We start from the raw sequence: 21468 nt of genomic DNA, 5'->3' as shown, positions 1-21468 counted from the left end.
TGTCTTTATTCGTGGCATATTTCTCAAATGCTCATGTTTCTGAGATTCTGATTTGGTTTCATTTATTTCATTCTGTGAACTTTCTTTGTTTGGTTTTGTTGTTTTGAGGCTTTCTTATCTCCCTTGCTCTCTGTGGGTTTTGCCACACCCCCAAATCTGTTTTATTTCACACTTCACAGTCAGGAGCACATATTCTAACAACTGACTATTTAGATTTGAATGTTCCACAGATATTCTAACTCAACATATCTCAAATTAGTTTTTTACTGCCCAAGCCTACTCTTCTTCCCATATTTTTTATTTTTATTTTTTGAGATAGGGTCTTGCTGTGTATCTTAACCTGGAGTGCAGTAGCATGCACATTCTTGGCTCACTTGCAGCCATTGACCTCCTGGGCTCAAGTGATTCTCCTGAATAGCTAGGACAATAGGTACCTGCTACCACACCCAGCTAATTTTTATTTTTGTACATCGAGGGGCTTGCTATGTTGCCCATGTTGGTCTTGAACTCCTGACCTCTAGTGATTCTCCCTCCTTAGCCTCCTAAATGCTGAGATTACAGGCCTGAGTCATTGTACCTGGCTTTATTTTATTTTTCAGTGGCATCATGATTACTTACACCAGAAAACAATATGCACATCTAATAATTAAAATCCGTGTTTCTATTTTTGACATAATCCCTTTGACTATCCTCTTTAATGCATTTCTACTTCTAAATTTTTAAAATTCATTCAATTATGGATCTAATGTGATTACATTTGAGTATCTGCTACATGTCAGATATGACGAATAAATATTGGAACTACAGTTGTGAGTAAAACACAAGCCATGTTTTCATGGGGCAGTTCTAACAAGAGAGATAGATACTAATCAAATAATCAGAAGAATAAAATGTACCTCTGAAGAGCCATGTAGTGCCATGAGAATGTAAAATAAGGTCTTTGATTAGAATGTCTCAGTTGAACTAAGATATCAACAATGAGTAAAAGTTATCCTGGTAAAGAAGAAAGGAAAATGCGTATTCAAAGATCCTGTAGCAAGAGGGACTGTGAAACATTTACCATGCTGAAAGAGGTCGGTATGGCAGTGGTGAAAATAGCCAAGATGAATGTAGTGCTGGTTTAGTAGGTCAAGTTAGGGAATTTGTGTTTATCCTAAGCCACTAGGGTTTTTAAGTGAGGGGAGGAGCAATAAGGGTGGAGGGAATGGAGTAGCATCACATTTGCATTAAAAAATAATTCTGGTAGCAATGTAAAATGATTTTAGAGGGGAGAAAGAGATGAATTAGACAGCTGCAGCAGTCCTGGCAAGTGTTGACCCCTTGGACTGGGGTCATGGTGTTGGAGGTGATGAAAAGTTAGGTCAAACCAGTAAGACTTGGTGGTATCTATGTGCAGTGAGAGAAAAGGGTATGAATTTCTCTGAGATTTCTGCTTACATAACTGGGGAAATATTGGTACTATTTGTTGAACTAAGAAACAGTGGATATCTGGATGAGGACCAAATGCATCTTATTTGGGGTGTGTGAGAGAGGTGTAGGAGGAAGATCAAGATTTCATTGGGTATGGTAGATACGTTTAGGTCTTACAGGTTATTAACAAGAAGGTAGTTTTGATTATATGGGTGTGTTACTCAAGGAAAGGTCTGGGCTTTGGATAATTTCCTTACTTCAGGTGATTACCTATTTGTATTTACTAGTCAGCAGGCATTTTCCTTTTCTTTTCTTTTCTCTTTTTTTTTTTTTCTTGAGATGGTGTCTCGCTCTGTCACCCAGGCTGGAGTGCAGTAGCACTATCTAGGCTTACTACAACCTCCACCTCCCGAGTTTAAGTGATTCTCCTGCCTCAGCCTCCCTAGTAGCTGGGGTTACAGGTGTATACCACCATGCCTGGCTAATTTTTGAGTTTTTAGTGGAAACTGGGTTTCGCCATGTTGGCCAGGCTGGTCTTGAACTCCTGACCTCAGGTAATCCACCCACCTTTGCCTCCCAAAGTGCATTATAGGTGTGAGCCACCGTGCCCAGGCTTTTTTTTTCTTTATTGTCAGCTCTTTAGCCTGCCTTCCACATTGCTGCTAGAACTACACTTTGGAAAAAGGAGGCTGTTACCGTTAGTCCCTTAGTTAAATAACTCTGAATGTTTTCTCATTATGTATTTGAAAAATCCAAAATCCACTGCCTACCTCTCCAACCTCAGTGTCTACTCTTTTCCTTCTGTCCGTAACCTTGGCTTTATGAAGCCATATTCCCAAACACTGCAGGCCAGTGAAATGCTTTGCACAGGCTCTGCTCAGAATATTGTCCTCCCTTATGCCTTTCAGGCAGTCTCCTAATTCCAGAATCATCAGTCCACGCCTTTATGCCACTGTTGAAGCTTGTGCTTACTTGTAATAACAATATTTCCATATTAGATAGTAGCTATGCTTATATATTCTCCTCTCCCAACTATACTTGTTCTCTTATGTTCGTGTCTGTAGTAACAAGATCTGGCATCATAAAATGACTGTCTAGTAAGTTGATTAAATTAATAAGACTCAGTTGATTTCTCCAGTAATTTTCATTTTTTAGTCTTGGATCCTGTCTCAATTGGAGTTTTCATCTGCCTTTGGAGATAATAGTGTTTTGAAAACTTTGTACTTCCAGTAAAGGAGTGGTGGGGTATTTTTTAAAGAGCTGACTAACCCTAAAGGTAGGTGGTTTCATGTTTGTGCTTTTTTCATATGTAAAGTGAGAGGTAGGACTGGGGGATTTCTTTGGTGTCTGTCTTTAAAAGTTTGTGTGAATGTGTGACAATTGAGTACGGAAAATGCTATTTTTCTGTGAAGTGGAAAAATGTATATAAAGAATAGGGAAAAGTTGATGTATTTCTTCAGATTTTGGCAGTTTTTGATTGTTAGTGTAATGTTGGTTTACTGTACTTTTAACCCTTTAAAAATTTTATTGTGTTTATTTAAGATGTACATACAACAGGATGTTATGGGGTATGTATAGGCGGTAAAATGATTATTACAGTGAAGCAAATTGACATATCCATCATCTCAGCATAGTTTCTTTTTATCTTTTTACTGACCATTTAGTGAAATCTTACTTGCCTTCCAGAAATGGTAGTTAATATAGGATGGATCTTGCTTTCTTTTGATCATAAAAAAGTTAGTTTTGGAAGAAAATTAAATGTAAGAGAGGACTGTTACTTGCAAATTCTTGTTTACTAGTTTATTTTTGTAACTGAAACGTGACTCAAGTTTTAAACGTTTAAAATTTTCAAACATTCACGAGCACCTTATATGAACCTCAGTATGCCTTAATTTAGTAAATTAAATTTAAATGTACATTTAATGATTAACATTTTACCATAATCATATTTGTTTATTTGTATATTTTTGTTTGCCACCGTGTGTGTGTGTGTGTGTGTGTGTGTGTGTGTGTGTGTGTTTTGGCAACTGTCTCACTCTGACACTGGACTGAAGTGCAGTGGTGCTATCATAACTCATTGCAGCCTTGAACTCCAGGGCCCAAGCGATCCTTCTGAGTAGCTTTGACTACAAGTGCATGCCACTGTGCCTGTCTAATTATTATATATTTTGTTTTTTTGAAGAGACCGTCTTGCTGTGTTGCCCAGGCTGATCTCGAATTTCTGGTCTCAAGCAATCCTCCTGCCTTAGCCTCCCAAAGTGCTGAAATTATAGGCATGAGCCACCATACCTGGCTTACTTCAGCATTAAAAAAAAAAATCCTGGATGATAGCATAACATTTCATTCCTAGATATTTAAGTTTGCATTTCTAATCAGAAAAGGACATTTTTTTTGCATAATCATGATACCTGTAACACTTGATAAAATTAACAGTGATTCTTAAATGTCCTCTAATATTTAGTTTATTGAAATTTCCCCACTTGTACTCCTGTTTTGAGTCTGTGCATTGCATTTGAGTGTCATGTGTCTAAGTTGTTGTCTTAACCTTAAAACAGTAATTTCTTCCACCTTTATAAAAATCGTGACATTGACTTGTTGAAAAGATCCTATCAGTTGTGTAGTAGAATGTCCCATATTCTAAGTATGTCTGGTATGTATTTCCCATAAATTGGAGTTAGATTTAAGGACTTGATTAGATTCAGGTTTCATCTTTTTTGGTAAAAATACTTCATAGGTGATATTCTGTTGCATTAGGTGTAGGTAATGTCTGGTTGTTCCACTTGTGATGTTAGGTTGGTTGGTGGTGACAGCTTTATCCCTTAATTGAAAAGTTGCATAGATTATGGTAACATATGGATGATAAAAAGATTGGAAAAAATATATTAGTGATCTTCAGCTCTGCTTCAGGATTAGAGAGCTTTTTGTTTTTATATTTATACTTTTCTGTATTTTCCACGATTTTTTTATTTTTATTTTTTGAGACGGAGTCTCGCTCTGTTGCCCAGGCTGGAGCGCTGCGGCAGGATCTTGGCTCACTGCAACCTGTGCCTCCTGGGATCAGGTGATTTTCTTGCCTCAGCCTCCAGAGTAGCTGGGACTACAGGCATTGCCACCACACCCAGCTAATTTTTGTATTTTTAGTAGAGACGGCGTTTCACCATGGTGGCCAGGATGGTCTTGACCTCTTGACCTCCTGGTCCACCGGACTCAGCCTCCCAAAGTGCTGGGATTACAGGTGTGAGCTACAGCGCCTGGCCATTTCCCAAGATTTCAATAAGGAATGTGTAGTGCTTTTTATTATAAAAGAACTTAAAAGAATTTATTACACTTGATTGTTACCTTTGGGAGATTAGATCAAAGATTTCATTTGTCCTTGTATAATTTTTTATTAATACCAAGCATTTTTACAGTCTGAAGTCTTCAAGTAAGGAAAGGTATATAAAGATGAATAGAAAATAAATCTAATGTTTATAATCATCCAGTAACAGTTCACAAATTAAGGTTTAGCTGGAAATAGGTCTAATTTAGAACTGCCCTGTTACAGTTAAATTATAACTGTATACAAATGTGGTGTTTCCACTTTTCTTATTGGTGGCATTAGTTGATAGTCCTTTGTGAGAAGTATGGTAGATTTGTATAGGAAGAGTTATTTCTCTGAGAATGGTTCCTGCCCATAGACTGTATTAAAGAGGCAGGTAGGTCTAAGCACCAGATAAGTTTATAGTACTCCTCTTCTCTCAGTGATGATTGGTTCAGTGAGGTACTGGTCTAGATGATTTTTATAAAGTGAAATATGTTTCACAGAACCATAAAGTTGAACATGTTTTCTGAAATTATGAAGTCCAATCTTATTAAGAACAAAATCACATTTAAGAGTTTATTAATAAGCATTCTCAATGGCTTAGGAAATCAATTATACCTGGTGTCACAGGAAGTGGCTGTTTATAATCTAGATTCAAGGCCAGCCAGCATATATGCTGGTGACTGACCAGCCAAATTTTGATGCCTCACCTTGAAACACAACTATAGATGGATAGTTATAGATTTTAGACCTTTAAGGTCAAATGGACTGGGAGACAAAACAGTGGCCGATTTGCAAGCAGAAACAACTTAAGAGAAAGAAGGCAGAGAAATGTAGGCAAAGAAGTCTTGTGATCCCAGGAATTAGTTTCTCTTGAATGCAGCCTATTCCTATGATTGATGCCAGTTATACTTCATTTCCTGTGCCATTGAATTGCTTACATCTTTTATATTAGATTCTTAAGTATGTTTTTTTTTTTAATAATAAAATATTCTTTGCTTAAATGAGATTGGATTTGATAATTTCTGGACATTTGTAACACATTCTGTAACATTTCACTTTATAAAAATAAATTATTCTGTAATTATTATCCTGTAACACATATTTCACTTTGTAATTGTTATTCTGTAGCACATATTTCACTTCATAAAAACAGTATAAACCCGTGTCTAAAATGTTTGTGAAAGAAACCTCCACATCATTTTTGTTGACATTTTTGTATTATTAATATACCATAGCCTGCTTAGCTGCTTTTCTCTGGTATTTGGGATGTTCTTTATAACTAGTTATCATGAATGTTTGATACTATTCTCAAAATTCAGATTTAAAGGAGAAGTTTAGTTACATATCTTTCAGCCTTTTAAGGAAGTGATTAGGTTGAATTACCATTAAAAAGTAGAGATGTTAATTAAAAAAGAATTACTGCTATGAGAGGACTTTTAAAAGTATGTTTGTAGTATAACTTGACGAATTTCTTATGGGCTCATGTTTTGACAGCTCTTTTATTTTATAGCTGTATGTTTCATGTATGTGTGTGTATGTGTAAACTATGTATGAATATATATTTTATTTTGATTCTTGAATAATCTGATGTGGAGTGACTGTCATACTTTTAAGATGTAGGGTGCCTTTAAATCATAGTGTGCTGCCTGTTTAGTTTTTCCTGTGAAAAAATTTTACTTTCCAAATAAAGCCTGTAGGGCAAGAATCTCTTGGTCTTGCTTTCTGACTACTGTTCCCACTGAGAAAAGCCCCACTAACAACAGATCCTCAAAACAGTGGTTCTGAGTTTTTTCAGTTTTTTCTTCCAGAATTTTACAAATAAGGATTTATAAGCAAATTAAGCTGCTATGGGTACATGTTTAAAAGTCCCTTCTGATATAATCAATGCCAAATGTAGAATATGGAAAAAGTATAGATATTATTGAGCAAATAAAAATACTCAATCGTACAAAATAACCACAGTTAAGATTTTGATAAACTTCTTTTCAAACTTTAATATGTATAACTCTATATATTTATATTTTGTATCTTTTTAGTTAAGATTATTGTGATCATTTTCTCATGTTATAAATGTTTTCCCCTAGCAAGAACTTTAGATCTAAATAATAATAAAAATTTATTTCAGGTTCTCTGAAAATGTACATTTTTTTCTGTTTATTCACATCTTACCTATCTAGAGTCCAAAAATTCAACTTTAGATCTGGACCACTCATTTCTATTTTAATAAAAGATATTAAATTATTAATAAGTAGCATACACTAATTTCACGTTGATTGTTGAACACTAACATTGTTCTTTTACAAATAGTGTATGTTTGTGTACATCTTATTCTTTGGCAGTTTAGAGTGGAAGGACATAAAATTGGTATAAAAATGTTGCAAATCAAAGTGTTCCGCTTCTGTGTTAAGACTATTTTCCCTGCCTTGTTTTCAAGATTATGTCACCAGGATCTTTAAGGTCAGAGTGAGCAGTGGATGCATCAGAATACCCTAAAACACACTCCTCCTAAAATGTTTAAGGTAGTTTTTAAAAAATAAAATGTTAATAAAGCTGTGATGGTTTAGGATTGAATTATCTCCCATCTTTACCATAGGGTAGAAGACTTTTTTAAGGTAGTAACTACGTTAATCATAATGTCACATGATTTTAGAGCTGAGAGAAGCCTTAGAGATCATTTTGCCTACCAATTCTAAAATGGAGGTTAGACTGGGATAGAGAGGTGAAGTGATTTACCCGAGGTCAATCACCTAGGTAATGGTTTTAGCTGTTAAGCCTCTAATTGAACATACTACATTATGCTTTTTTTTTTTTTAAAGTGATAGTATAACATCAGTAACAGAAATGAGTGTCTCCCTTCCCCCAGAAGGCTGCCAAAAGAATGAAAAGAAGTGTTTTCATTTATTTGGGTACCTGTATGTAAAGGTGATGGATATTTAATTATATGACCAGAACAGTACTACATTCTATGAAAATGGTGTAAAAGAAGTAAAAGACATGATCTCCTCCTGTTAGTAACTTTCAGACTGTAACTTTAGACTCCCAGAGTGGGAATACTGGTTTACAAAAAATGATTACATGGCTATATTAAGTGGATTTTGGAGAGTTTTCATGATCTATGCTAAAACTATTTGTTGATTGTGTAATAATATGATAAGCAGGGACAATGAGGTAGTTTCAGTAATTAAAGCTCTTAGAGGCTTAAATAAAATAGTGCAGTCCTTTTCATAAATTGCAGGATCCATAGTTTTTTGATTTTACTTTAGTGAAATCTCATAAAGAGATATATTTTAGTACTTGAATGACTAAATCTTTTAAAATAGAATTAAGAATCATTTTCTTTCCCAGAAAGTAGTACTCTATTTGTACAACAATATTTATACAATACTGTTTATTCAGTACCTACTATGCCAGGCATTGTGTTAGTTACTGGGGATACAGCACCTAACGAAACAAAGTCCTAGTCTTCATAGAGCTTACATCAAGTCTCATATGTCAGTGTGTTTGAAATAAATGTATAGTAAGGGCAAATAAATTCGAGTGGCATCATTTAAAAACTTTGTAATAAGAATGTTTTAGGGCTTTCTTGGATGTAAAATGTAAAATATTTTTTGAGTGCTTGATACTTATTTTGGGAAATGTTCAGTGTTGGCCTATGTGACCAAGAGAAATAACAATATCCATTTAAAAATATTTTTCATATATAGCTAATATGACTGCACTTTCATGCTTTATTGCTGCAGAAGTCTACCTGGAATGCTTATGAATTAAAAAATAAATACCGCTAGGTTATACATACAAAATTTATGAACGTTCAGGCCCTAGAGTCAGACCTGGTTTGACTTCTCACTTTCATTGCTTTGAGTTATATGACCTTGGACTAGTGTTCACCTTCTGAGTTGAATCGTCTGTAAACTTCGTATAATATTAAAATATAATGAAAGTGTCTACTTCACGGACTTATGAGGGTTAAATAACATAGTTCATACAAAGTTATTGATACATGAGTGCACAACTTATGAGGGTTAAATAACATAGTTCATACAAAGTTATTGATACATGAGTGCCCAATAAACGCTAGGCTGTTGCCATAGTAGATATCCTGTGTACTATATAGTATTAACTATGTTTCATATGTACGATTAACATGACATCACAGATATTCAGCAGCATAACTTTTATGTAACTGGGAAATGGTTTAATCAGTGATACAACTTAGTTAATTAGCTAAAACCTTTTGAAAACATCACCTGCATTGTTCTGACTACATTGTTTGTATATTTGAGCAGAGCAGCCAGCTTTCCTTACTAGTTTGCACTGCGTAGTCAGAAATTTACAAAGACCTTGTCAAGAACTGTGAAGGGACTGAAAATTTAGCCTGCTGCAGTTTTTAGATGTTGGTAGAAGACATGAGATTTCCCGAGTTAGACAGTGGACCTAATTCATGGCACTGCAATTGGAATGGGATTCATATTTGTTTTGGTTTTCCTTGCCCTCCTCTAATTCCATGGAGGTGACAGAGGAGTTCAGGTAGATGCTATTCACGTACTGAATCTTTAATAGTGGGCTGCACAGAAACCTACCTGACCTTTGTTATAGAAGAAGACCTTATCTTTATTGTATTGGCCAGTGAACACACCTGTCCCTCTCTTCAGAATGGAGGTTTCGTCTTCTAAGACAGTTCACTATTAAATACATTCTTGAAAAGATAATCTGGGTAAAAACCCCAGGACTTCTCCTTGCATGATGTGCAGAAATGATAGCGGTCCATGGAGAATTGTCTCTCAAACACACCTCTGAGTAGCTAGCCTAAATGGGTGTCACAGAGTTCATAAATTAATGTTCATGTACTTTGCCTGTTTATTCTTAAGCTACATTTTCGAAGCGTTTTCTGAAATGCCCTGTGCGATATACTACTGCTTATCCTGTATTAAAACTGTATTCTCTTAACCGAAAACAAATACTGAAGTTAATGATATGCATACTGAGGTGTTCAGGAGTGACTGTACTCATGTTTTCAGCTTACTTTGATGTGCATCAAAAGTTAAGTGGATGGCTGAACAGAGCAGATAGATATGCTGCAAAGTAAATACAGCAAAATATTGATTGTAGAATTTGAGTGATGAGTGTATGTGTTTATATAATTATCTCAATGTCTATGTCAAATTTTTCATAATAAAATGTTGGGGGAAGAGCTATCAGTTGCCCTCCTCCACAGTTGATTCTCTTTGCAGCTGAACTCATCTTGGCATTTCAAGATAACTTTGTTATCAGTAGTTCACATCAAAATATAGATGAACAATAACAGTTTTTAAACACTGTTAGAGTGTTTTTTTTTTTTTTTTGTGGCTCTTCTTAGCTTACTGGGGTTCCTTTTAAGATTAGATGGTTTGGAGAATAAAAGTCCCACGATTTAAAAGGAAGGCATTGTTCTGAATGGTTGAATTTTATATATATCGACTGACTAAAAAGGGTATTTCATGCTGGGAAAATGTTTTTAGGCAAAGGAGGCAGGCCAGTCTCACTTGACTGCCTTCTGGGTGAGCTGTCTTAAAATTTTCTAATATTTTTGACATCTCAGGTTGTAAGATTTTTTTAAAACTTAGGTTCAGACTTTTTAACTCAGAGGCCACATTTGTGTATGTTACATTTCTATTTGACTGTAAGAATTTGGGACTAGGAGTAGGATTTTGGCTTAATGGCAGTGAGGGCTGTAGAGGAGTTGCAACAGAATACTTAGTGGCAGGAAAATGGTAGGGCTTCCAAAGAACAACCACCACATAATTGAAAGGTAGAAGTATTTTAATTGTAGAATTTTTCATTATAAGAGTGCAAATAAATGTAACTTGTATGCAGTTTTGTTTTTTTATATGGGATAGTTCATTATTAACAGTGACATCTCTAACCTAAGTTTGTATTAATACTTTTGATTAAAATGGGCTAGTTCAAAAATTGTTTCCTAAATGTTAAACTAAGTACTTACATTGGGTAAATGATAGGATTTCCCTCATTTATAGAGATTAAGTTTTAGAAATCCTTGAAACATGAATATTTGTTTACTACATAAATTGCATCAGATGTTCACTTTGTTGTCAAAACTGCTTTTCACTTTTTTTTTTTTTTTTTAGTTTTTCAAGGTTATGTCAAGGATCAGTTTTTTAAAAACATTTTTATTGTTTTTCTTAAAGAGAAGATATATACAGTTCAAGGAATTATCAAAAAGTAAATACTCATATAATCACCTCCAGGGTGAGAAATAGAACTTGGCCAGCATTCGGCAAAGCTCTCCTTGTGCTCTCTCCCGACTACTTCCACTGCAGGGTTAACCATGATCCTGACTTTTATGGTAGCCACTTGTTTCTCTCTCTCTCTCTTTTTTTTTTTTCATTATAATTATTATACTTTTTTTTTAAATTGTACTTTGGGTTCTGGGGTACATGTGCACATTATGCAGGATTGTTGCATAGGTACATAATGGTTTAATCACCTAAGCATTACAAAGGATACATTTTCAATTACTAAAGCAGGAGATTATTGGTTTAATTTAGGGGTTCTTAACTCTAACTTCATACCTCATTTTTATATTTTGTAATGCTCCTGTTACTATCCTGAAATGAAATTCGTATACAAAATGACAAACATGTAATTAAAAAATTTAAAGTATATTTGTCCTAGCTATAACAGAAAAAAAAAGTAATTTTATAATGGCATACTCATTTTAAGTGTAAATGGGCATGACTACACTAGAAGACATAATGAAGTAGTCAGATACTTGTACCCTGCTTAAGTTTGTAGGTACAGTAGGCAGATGTTTGTACTTACTTAAGATGAATATGTTTGGATTTAAGAGAAATAAGACAAGAGTTATCTGAATAGTGTTGACAGTACTTAACATTGATAAAATGGTAAAATAAGAATATTTATGCATATAGGTAGATCAATGTGAATGTCTCACCTGGAAATGCCTGCTAATTGTGTTGTATTGATGATTCAGGTATTATGAGGGGCATTGCTGTTGGTAGAATAATCTTCTGTAATGGTGAACTTACCTTTTAACATTCTGAAGAAAAGAGTACACATTTTTCCTGTTACATAATAGATGAATACTTGGAAAAGAGGGTTTTCACCAATAATTTGTGGAGGCGTATTTGAAAATTTGATGCAGTGGGAACATAATACTTCATTGTATGGGTCTGCATTGCAGAATATCTGCTGTCCTGTTTCCTGCCCCCACCCCTCCACTCCCTACTTCCCACCCCCTACTCCCCACCCCAGTAGTACCACCCAATCATAATGCCTAATGAAAATACCTTGTAAGGGGCAGTATCACCTAAAGGGTTATATGTTTATAGCACTTTCATAAGGTATATATATATAACTTCTCTTATCTGAAGACCTTAAGATTTCATCAGGCCTTTTAAATCAGCTGAACCTGGCTTTCCAACTCATTTTACCTCCCACAAAAGTCATTGTAAAATTTTTGTGAATATTTACCTATGTCTGTTTTTCTGATGCAGGATATGGCTTTCATCAGGTTCTTTAAGGGTTCTATAACTCACAAAAGTGGACTGGATTATTTCTTCCCATGACCTGTTTTAGCTATTAAATCTGGTTATTCCTTTGCTAATGTTCATCAGTACTTGCTAATTTTCCATTTTAAACTAGGAGAGGAGCTCAGATTCTGAAGTGTCTGCTGGGAGCAACCCTCATTGAGAGGCTTGGTTAGAGGGATACAATGTAGCAGAAAATCTCAAATTCATTTGTTAGGTGGGTTTATTATAGGTAATTCTATGTTTTACTCACAAGGGTAAAAAGTCTAGTTAAGAATTTTGTTTTGGATATCCAGAATTTACAAAGAACTCAAACAAATTTACAAGAAAAAAACAAGCCCATTCAAAAATGGGCAAAGGATGTGAACAGACACTTTACAAAAGAAGACATACATGAGGCCAACAAACATATGAAAAAATGCTCATCATCACTGGCCGTTAGAGAGATGCAAATCAAAACCACCATTCTCCAATTGAATTGATAGCATGGGGAGAAATGCCAAATGTGGGTGAAGGGGAGGAAGGCAGCAAAACACACTGCCATGTGTGTACCTGTGTAACTATCTTGCATATTCTGCACATGTACCCCAAAACCTAAAGTGCAATTAAAAAAAAAAAAGAATTTTGTTTTGAATTGGTGGGATTTATTTTGATACATTATCATCATCTTTAGGTAATACATATTTTTATGTCTAGAAAGCCCACAATCTGTATTGACTGTTATAATCCCTACTGGGTAGTATCATGAAATGTAAATACTATTTCAGAATTTATACAATTCTTACCGCGTTTGTTGATGAAAATTGACACACAGTCGTTTAAAAAATCAGTTAAAAAATTTTACCTTAGTTTGGATAATTGATACTTTTTAAAATTGGGGAGAATTTAAATTAATAAAACATTTAAATACTAAAAACATAATTACGAAAATAAGTAATTAAAAATAATTATGGATTATTCACATTTTGGATTAGGTTTGTTCAGAATTAAAATTTTGTGGCATTTCTTTTGTCATGTTACTAAGAAATTGGATCTTTAATCTGTGCTTGCTACTGTTAAAGTCCTAGTGAAAATAGTTCTATAAAAATTTACATTTTCAAGTATCTGTAGTACTTATGGGTTTGAGAATGTTAAGAAATGGAATTTGTCTTTAAAACTCCTGGTTTTGTCACTTCAAAACATATCTCCAGCCAGCCATTTTGTGGATTCATGTGGTAAAATGGGCACATTGAAGTTTTTCATCTTTGCTCTCAGACTAGTTTTCTGGTGGAGTTGTTAGATGCTTTTCAAAGAGAAAAAGCAAGCATCTGGGGTTGGAGAAGCAGCAAAAAAGGTGTATGTTGTAGATGGAATGATTAGCTTGACCATATAATGAAACAAGCAGTTCAGGAGATCATACTTTATCGTATGTATGCTTTTTTTTTTTTACAAAAAAGAAATATATAGACCTGTAAAAATGCTTTCTTTTCTTTAACTGTTTGCCTGCCTTTATATGTTTTCTTCTAATTTTCAGTGCTTTCTATCTCCTTCCTCTCATCCTAGTTCCAAATTTTTATTTCTTAGAAAATAATTTTGCTACTCACAGACTTGAAGCATAGGATAAAATTATTTTACTTAAGGGGTTGAAATAAGCGTCTTTTAATAATCTTGCTTTTGCAAAATTTTAAAAGACATGCTTATTCATTAACATTGAAATAAAGAAAATACAGCATTTATAATAGTTTTCTTTGATTCCTGCCTTCTAGCTTTAAAAAATATATATATAGCTTTAAAACAGATTGTTTTTAGAACCATGTAAAATTTACTTTTGGAATAGTTAGAACTGTGGTTATTGCTTCCAACGGGAACTTGTTTTTATCTTCTGCCTCCAAATTAACAGGTATTTTATTTTGTTGTCTTAATCAATCTGCGTAAGTTTTCTTTAGGCTTTTCTTAGGCAAAATGGATTGGGTTCTTTGTTTTTATAATTTTATGTTGTTTGGGTGCAGAATCAAAGCTTAAAAACTTTGTATCCAGAGCATATGGCATAATAAACACTAAATATGTGAATGAATGAATGGGTTGAATAACCAACAAAATTGAGTTGAAGCAAAAGCACTGATGCCGTAGGATGTAGGGTCTTCAGCTATAGAGATTTTTGCAGTTGGCCTAGTAAAATAAAGATTGGCACTGTTTTGCAGACAACTGGGAAATTCTGATATTTTCAGCAATGTGGTGTAACATACTGTAAAAATACAGTTGTAGCAAAAGTTTCAGAGAACTTTTTTTTGATAGAAATTATACATGTTTACTGGAGAAATTTTGTGAAATATAGGGAATGAAGAAGAAAATACGACTTGTTTTTAAGTCTATCACCTGGAGAAAAAGGCAGTGTTAGTAGCCATTTGGGATATTTATGCCTGTAGATGTCAACACATAATTTAAATTGAGATTATATACTTGTAGTTTTGAATCCTTTGTTGTCGAGAATCCAATTAAATTTTTTCTCTTTAATTTTTAAACTTTACAGGCCCCTTCACAGATGTAGTCACTACAAATCTTAAATTGCGAAATCCATCGGATAGAAAAGTGTGTTTCAAAGTGAAGACTACAGCACCACGCCGGTACTGTGTGAGACCCAACAGTGGAATTATTGACCCAGGGTCAACTGTGACTGTTTCAGGTAGCAAATCATGTTCTAAATTTATGTACATTTGAATTTTGACATTTTACGATTATGGTTTTAATATGATTTCATATGGAGGGAGGGAAATAATTCTTATGTTAGCCTGCCTTTGCCTTTAAGGATGTCTTATTATTGTACTGTATGCAAGCTGTTTAAAAAAATTTCTCACTCTCATCTTCTGTGTAAGGGGTGTGGTCAATTTATAGGAAATTACTGTCAATTATAAATTTTATATCTGTATTTTTTTCAGCTCACTACTGCCTTCTCTTTCTTTATTATTTTATCTTTGAAAAATTACATCATTTTTCTGACTAGTCATTTTCCTTCAGATCTTGAGCATATTACATGCAGCTATAGAAGTACCATAATTATTTTGCTTAAAAAGGTACAATGCCACTTTTTTGCCTACTGTGTCAAATCAGATGAGTCTTTATGCCTTTCATTGTAAATGTCAAGTGTCCTGCTTGTGAAAACTTTATTTTTATTTTACTACTCTCTTATGTGTTTATTTGTCAAAGTATGCTTGCCATATATGGATTGCTTACTCCTGCTATGCAGTTGATACTGGTACCAGAGCTAATGCCCCCATAAATGGTTTCTTTTCTCAGTCCCTCTGATTTCACTAATATAGCTGAGAAATAGGAAGCAAATATGAGAAACTGTATGGTTCCGTGTATTTTGCTTATGAGAGAACCTCTCAGGCTGCCCGCAGAGACCATTTACTCTTTATTTATAGCAGTACTTCTCAATCCTGCTATGTATTGTAATAACACAGGGAGCAGGAACACACATGGATTCATCTCTCCCAGATTGGAATCTCTGGGAGCATGGCTTAGAAATGTATACATTAAAAAAAAAAAAAAACCTGGGTGATCTTGCTAAGTAATCCTAAGGCACTGTAATAATTCTATATCAGTTTTCAAGTCCATAGCAGAATTGGGTACAGAGAGTGAGGACCTAGGGTAGGCTTACTGAGAGTATTTAGAGGTGGAACTTGACTGCAAAGGCCATGAAGGACCCACAACAGTCAGAGTTCTTGGTGACACTAAATCTTCCCTCAGCAGGTATAGACCAAAATCTCAAGAGCTAGGAAAAAGATGTTTTAGTGAGTCTTGAGGTAAGAAGAGTAGGGAGGAGTGCTTTTCATGTTTCTTTGCTAAGTCTAATTCATCATTTCCTGGGAGAGAGAGATGGGAAATAAGATAAAGGAAGGAATGCATGTACTCTGGATGTTGCTCTCTACTGCATGTTTAAGCCTTTAGCACAATTGGAAGAAGATAGAATTCTTTCTTCCTTTTCTTATTTTTACTTTTTGAGATGGAGTTTTGCTCTTGTTGCCCAGGCTGGAGTGCAATGGCACGATCTTGGCTCACTGCAACCTCTACCTCCTGGGTTCAGGCAATTCTCCTGCCTCCTAAGTAGCTGGGATTATAGCTACTTAGAAATGTGTACATTAAAAAAAAAACCTGTGTATTAAAATACACGGAACCATATATGTTCTGGCATGTACCACCTTGCCTGGCTAATTTTGTATTTTTAGTAGAGACGGGATTTCTCCATGTTGGTCACCTGGCTGACCTCAGGTGATCAGCCAGCCTGCCTTGGCCTCCCTAAGTGCTGGGATTACAGGCGTGAGCTACTGCACTTGGCCTTTTCCTCCCCTCCCCCTCCCCCTCCCCTTACCCCTCCCCCTCCCCTTCCCCTTCTTCCCCTTCCTTCCTTTTCCTTCTTTGGTTTCTTTTTTTCTTTTTGATGGTGTCTTGCTCTGTCACCCAGGCTGGAGTGCAGTGGTATGATCTTAGCTCACTACAACCTCTGCCTTCCGGGTTCAGGCAATTCTCTTGCCTCAGCCACTTGAGTAGCTGGGATTACAGGCATGTGCCACCACGCCTGGCTCAGTTTTTGTATTTTTAGTAGAGACAGGGTTTCACCATGTTGGCCAGGCTGGTCTCAAACTCCTGACCTCAAATGATCTGTACACCTTGGCCTCCCAAAATGCTGGGATTACAGGTGTGAGCCACCACACCTGGCCAGGAGATATAATTATTTCAATCTACATGGCTAAAAATAGTTTATTGGTACAAACAGTTATAGCTCTAGGAATCCATGCAGCTATGCAGAATGACTTTTTCTTTGAGGGCACCTAGATTGCTGGTTTCTGTGTATTTATATTTCTTGAAAATTACTTATCAAGGCACTTTCTCCCACAGAAACCTGACTTACTAAAACCTTCAGGTGAACTAGTTACTGATTACACAAGCATGCCCTTGGATTGGTCTACTCCAATTAGAATTTAGCTTTTTCAATTTTTAGTGTAGTGTATTTCCATTTACAGTCATTCGAAGCTATGCTACTTCCAGCAACCTCTGATTAATTCTCTGTACTGCATGCTCATTTCTCTTTTTCCCACATTCCTTTAGCACTTTGCTTTTTGAATTTGCTTCTTTAATTTGTTCACATTTTTACATACATTTTCGAGATCGTCTTTGTCTTGTTATGTGGTTTGCAACCTAAATTAGTGTAACTGCTATAAACTTAACCATGTGTAAGTTTTCTGTTTATTCACAAATTTTCGGTTCATAGTGATTAGCTTGTAGTGATTGTTCAGTGAAGGTTGCTAATGGAATTTTATTTTGCTTAGGCTGTATTCTGAGGCATTTTATCTTGTACATTTCCTGCTGCCGTGTATTGGACCCCTTGAAAAAATTGTCTTAACCTTGATGTCAGTTAATGGACTTCTCAGATACACCTTATGAATAAGATTTTCTTATGTAATTGTTTTTTCTTCCATTTATTTACTTGTGTTTGTCTTTTTGAAAGTTTGGAGATACATGTTAGAAGTAATCTAATGTTAGGGAAGTAACTTCTATAATACCATATATATATTTTGTATAACTTGATTTATTCTTCAGTCTCTTATATTGGACTCATGTTACATAAATTTAGCATGACTTATAACCACATGGAGCCTTGGAAAACTTAAAAGATGAGAAATTATAAATGCTTAAAAATTTTGAATGTCATTGAGACTGTACAATACATTTTAGAAATCAAGAGGTGTATATGGTTTCCTTGTGTACTTCTTTTAGAAGATTTAAATCATAAACTGAAACAGATGTTATTTAAAAGACATTTTTGAAAAATCAATTTTATTAAAACAATACATGGGCTGGGTGCTGCGGTTATTGCCTGTAATTCTAGTACTTCAGGAGGCTAAGGAGGATGGTTCTCTGAGTCCAGGAATTTGATACCAGCCTGGGCAAAACTATGAAACCCTTTCTTTCCAAAAAATACAAAAATTATCTGGGCATGGTGGCATGTGCCTGTAGTCTTAGCTACTCAGGAGCCTGAAGTGGGAGGATTGCCTGAGCCCAGGGAAGTTGAGGCTACAGTGAGTTGGGGTCATACCACTGCACTGCAGCCTCAGCAAGAGTGAGACCCTGTTTTAAAAAACGAAAAAATATGTGGTAGTGAGATTTTAAGTTACTATTTCTCCTTTAAATACCCCAGTTGTATAATTTTTAAATCAGAAAACACTGAAAAGAAGCCTAAATTCATATTGTAACTAGTTTTAATAACTTAGATTTAATCTGAGCTGATAGGCATTACCGTAGTTAATGTTGGCAAAGTTTTGAAAATTTTCGCAAGTTAAGTTTAGAAAGGGCAACCATAGATTTGTATTTAATTTTTAATTGCTATTGCTTATTTTGTTGGTTTTGAAAGACTTAGTAAAGTATAAAGGCAATTTAAAAATAATTGGAATTCATTAAGTTGATTCTGAATTCTTAAACGTTACAGTGTTTGGTTTCTTGAACCCTTTTTGGTTTTCTGTAAATTTGTGAATTCGTGAAGTAAAGGAATGATACTGGTGCCAGATATTGTTTAAGACAAATCCCAGACTTGGTATAATTTAATCTATAATTAAATTTAAAAAATGTATTTCAATGTAAATCTTTCAAATATGCGGGAGACGATTTAATATATTCTTTTTTTCTTGTTTAGTAATGCTACAGCCCTTTGACTATGATCCAAATGAAAAAAGTAAACACAAATTTATGGTACAGACAATTTTTGCTCCACCAAACACTTCAGATATGGAAGCTGTGGTAAGTATAGAAGAAGAATTTATTTTGGGGAATGGAGTTTTTAACTGTGGGCTTTGTTTAGCACTCAGTAGAAAAACTTAATTTTTAAAAATTAAAAGTTAAATTTAGATTTTTAAAAAATATGCCAATTTCTTCATTATAGATAATTTTAAGAATGAAAGAATTTTCAAATAGTATTTTTTTTAAGAAACAGTTTAGAAATGCTACTACTGGCTGGGTGCAGTGGCTTTCACCTGTGTAACCCCAGCACTTTGGGAGGCCAAGACAGGAGTCTTTCAATCCCAGGTGTTCGAGACCAGCCCAGGCAACATGACAAGACCCCATCTCTACAAAAAAGCTGGATATAGTGTTGAATGCCTGTAGTCCCAGCTACCTAGGAGGTGTGGGAGGATTGCTTGAACCCAGGAGGGGCCACTGCACTCCAGCCTGGGAGACAGAACAAGACCAACTGGAATAAAAGAAAAAAGAAAGAAATGCTGCTACTAAGAAGGTCCTGTGGTTGCTAGTGATATCGTCGTAATTTTAATGGATGGTGATAGTAACTCTAGGACTATATAGAGGTTCTGTGACATTAGCCGATAACAGTGGCAGGGTGATCAATAAAGAGTGCACCAGTGTATTTCAGCCAAGCCAAGCAGCTACACTCATCATTTAGCTGTCCTGGGTGAAATTTATTTACCATGATCGTACCCTCTGTGCCTCATGTTTGGTTTGTTTATTTTTAGTGGAAAGAGGCAAAACCTGATGAATTAATGGATTCCAAATTGAGATGTGTATTTGAAATGCCGAATGAAAATGATAAATTGGTAAGTAAGAAAATGTAAAAATATTGGAAGCTGTTGAGCTTTCAGTTCCTTTGAAATTCCTTTAATTTTCCTTCTATTTTTGTCCTTTGTGGTGTGTGTGATATGGTTATTTCAGTTGATAAGACTCAGTGCTTATTTAAGTTTTAAAAAACTTGGAAATTTGGTGTGTCTTTTTAAATTTTATAACATTTTGTTTATTTAAGAAGAAAGAAAGACTCACTTTTAGGTCCAGACTGCATCCTGGAGAAGAATCATTTAAGTCTACCAAATTTTTATGACTTAAACCCACTACAAATTCTTCTTTAGAATGAGATGTGTATACTTAATTTAAAAATATATATAAATTGCTTTTTTGGCCACTGTGTACCAGCAGTCTGGGGATAAAAAAATCATTTACATAGACTCTTTATTCCAGGTTTGGCTGTTCCCTGGTATTTTGGTCACTTTTGTTTTTAATGAAATCCATCTGTTGTTGCTGCTTATCATTAGTGTAAATCAAATACAGTTTGGGGACTGAGGGATATATGTGTTTATTTAAAAACAAAACAGTCTTTGAATGTACAGAGTGGGTTATGGTCACTTACCTTGTCCTTTTTCCTGTCTGGATTGCAAATAAGAATTTTTCCTATGCTAAGAGAGACTTGAAAGATAAGTGTTTCTGTGTGTGTGACTTAATATATACAATAATACGGATAAATAGAATTGTTTGGCATGATTTGATTACAGTCTGACATGAATACTGCCTTAATCTGGTAGCCATTTGCCCTTTGAAAAGCAGACATACACATTAAATACGTGGGCTCAGCTACTGTGTTGCTTTTTCAGGATAAGCAGAAATGAAAACGACTCTGATAATTAGGTGTTGACCAAATTATTTTTTGAATTTTAAAAATGGCTCTTTTAAGTGATTTTGGAGTTATTTACCAAAAGCAAAAAAATGCAAATATGTATACTCTCTCTGTAAAGTGAGTGGTAGTTGGCGTGTGTATGCTTTCCATTCGGAGGTTTTCTTAATTTTTTCCTTAGGCTGAGGGAAGCGAATAGCTTGTACAGCTATTACTGTTGAAACCAAGAAAACAAAACAGCACATTGTCTGGACTGACTTTTTAAAAAAAACATTTGGATATTTTCTTACTTACATTTTTATTAATTAGTAAAAAATTTAGTCAATTTAGGTAATTTAGTCAACATAAATCTGTCTTCTGTCTGGGCTTCTACTGTGCTCTAGATAGTATATACTTTGAGATGTGTGAAAAGCATTGGAACCCCAGGTATTTGATACTGCTGATTAAGAGTAGCCTCACTGGTTTGGAAACCTAACCAGAAGTTGATGGAAATGAAATAGCAATGACAGTTGAACCTAGCCATTTACACATCTTGGGTGAGAAGAGCAGTATTGTCTAGTCCATGGTAATCCAAGAAAGTAGTTTTGAGTCTGTTTTAGCACTTGAGCAAATCCTGAATGGAGTCCCCAGAGTCCCCTGCCATGAAATTTGGAGCAGAAGTAGTTTGAGCCTGGAACCTTTTCAGAGCACATATTACTAGTAAGCTAAAAGTTGTTAAGTAACTTCAGAGTACTCTAGATAATATCTGGTTCTGAGCCTTGATTAGCTGTGGAATGTATTTTCAC

At 35.0% G+C, this 21468-nt stretch overlaps 1 protein-coding gene across 2 annotated transcripts in view; it reads left to right on the top strand.

The window, feature by feature from the left end:
* Positions 1 to 21468, top strand: part of VAPA (VAMP associated protein A) — a 42688-nt gene that overhangs the window by 4762 nt on the left and 16458 nt on the right. For both annotated transcript variants that reach the window (XM_035270555.3, XM_035270554.3), the window contains exons 2-4: positions 14771 to 14923; positions 18929 to 19032; positions 19758 to 19838. In XM_035270555.3, the coding sequence (XP_035126446.1) occupies positions 14771 to 14923; positions 18929 to 19032; positions 19758 to 19838 (338 nt within the window). The remainder of the gene's footprint in view (positions 1 to 14770; positions 14924 to 18928; positions 19033 to 19757; positions 19839 to 21468) is intronic.

The sequence above is a fragment of the Callithrix jacchus genome, chromosome 13 (genome assembly GCF_049354715.1).
Source record: "Callithrix jacchus isolate 240 chromosome 13, calJac240_pri, whole genome shotgun sequence".
NCBI lineage: Eukaryota > Metazoa > Chordata > Mammalia > Primates > Cebidae > Callithrix > Callithrix jacchus.
This window is presented reverse-complemented; position numbering and strand designations above follow the sequence as displayed.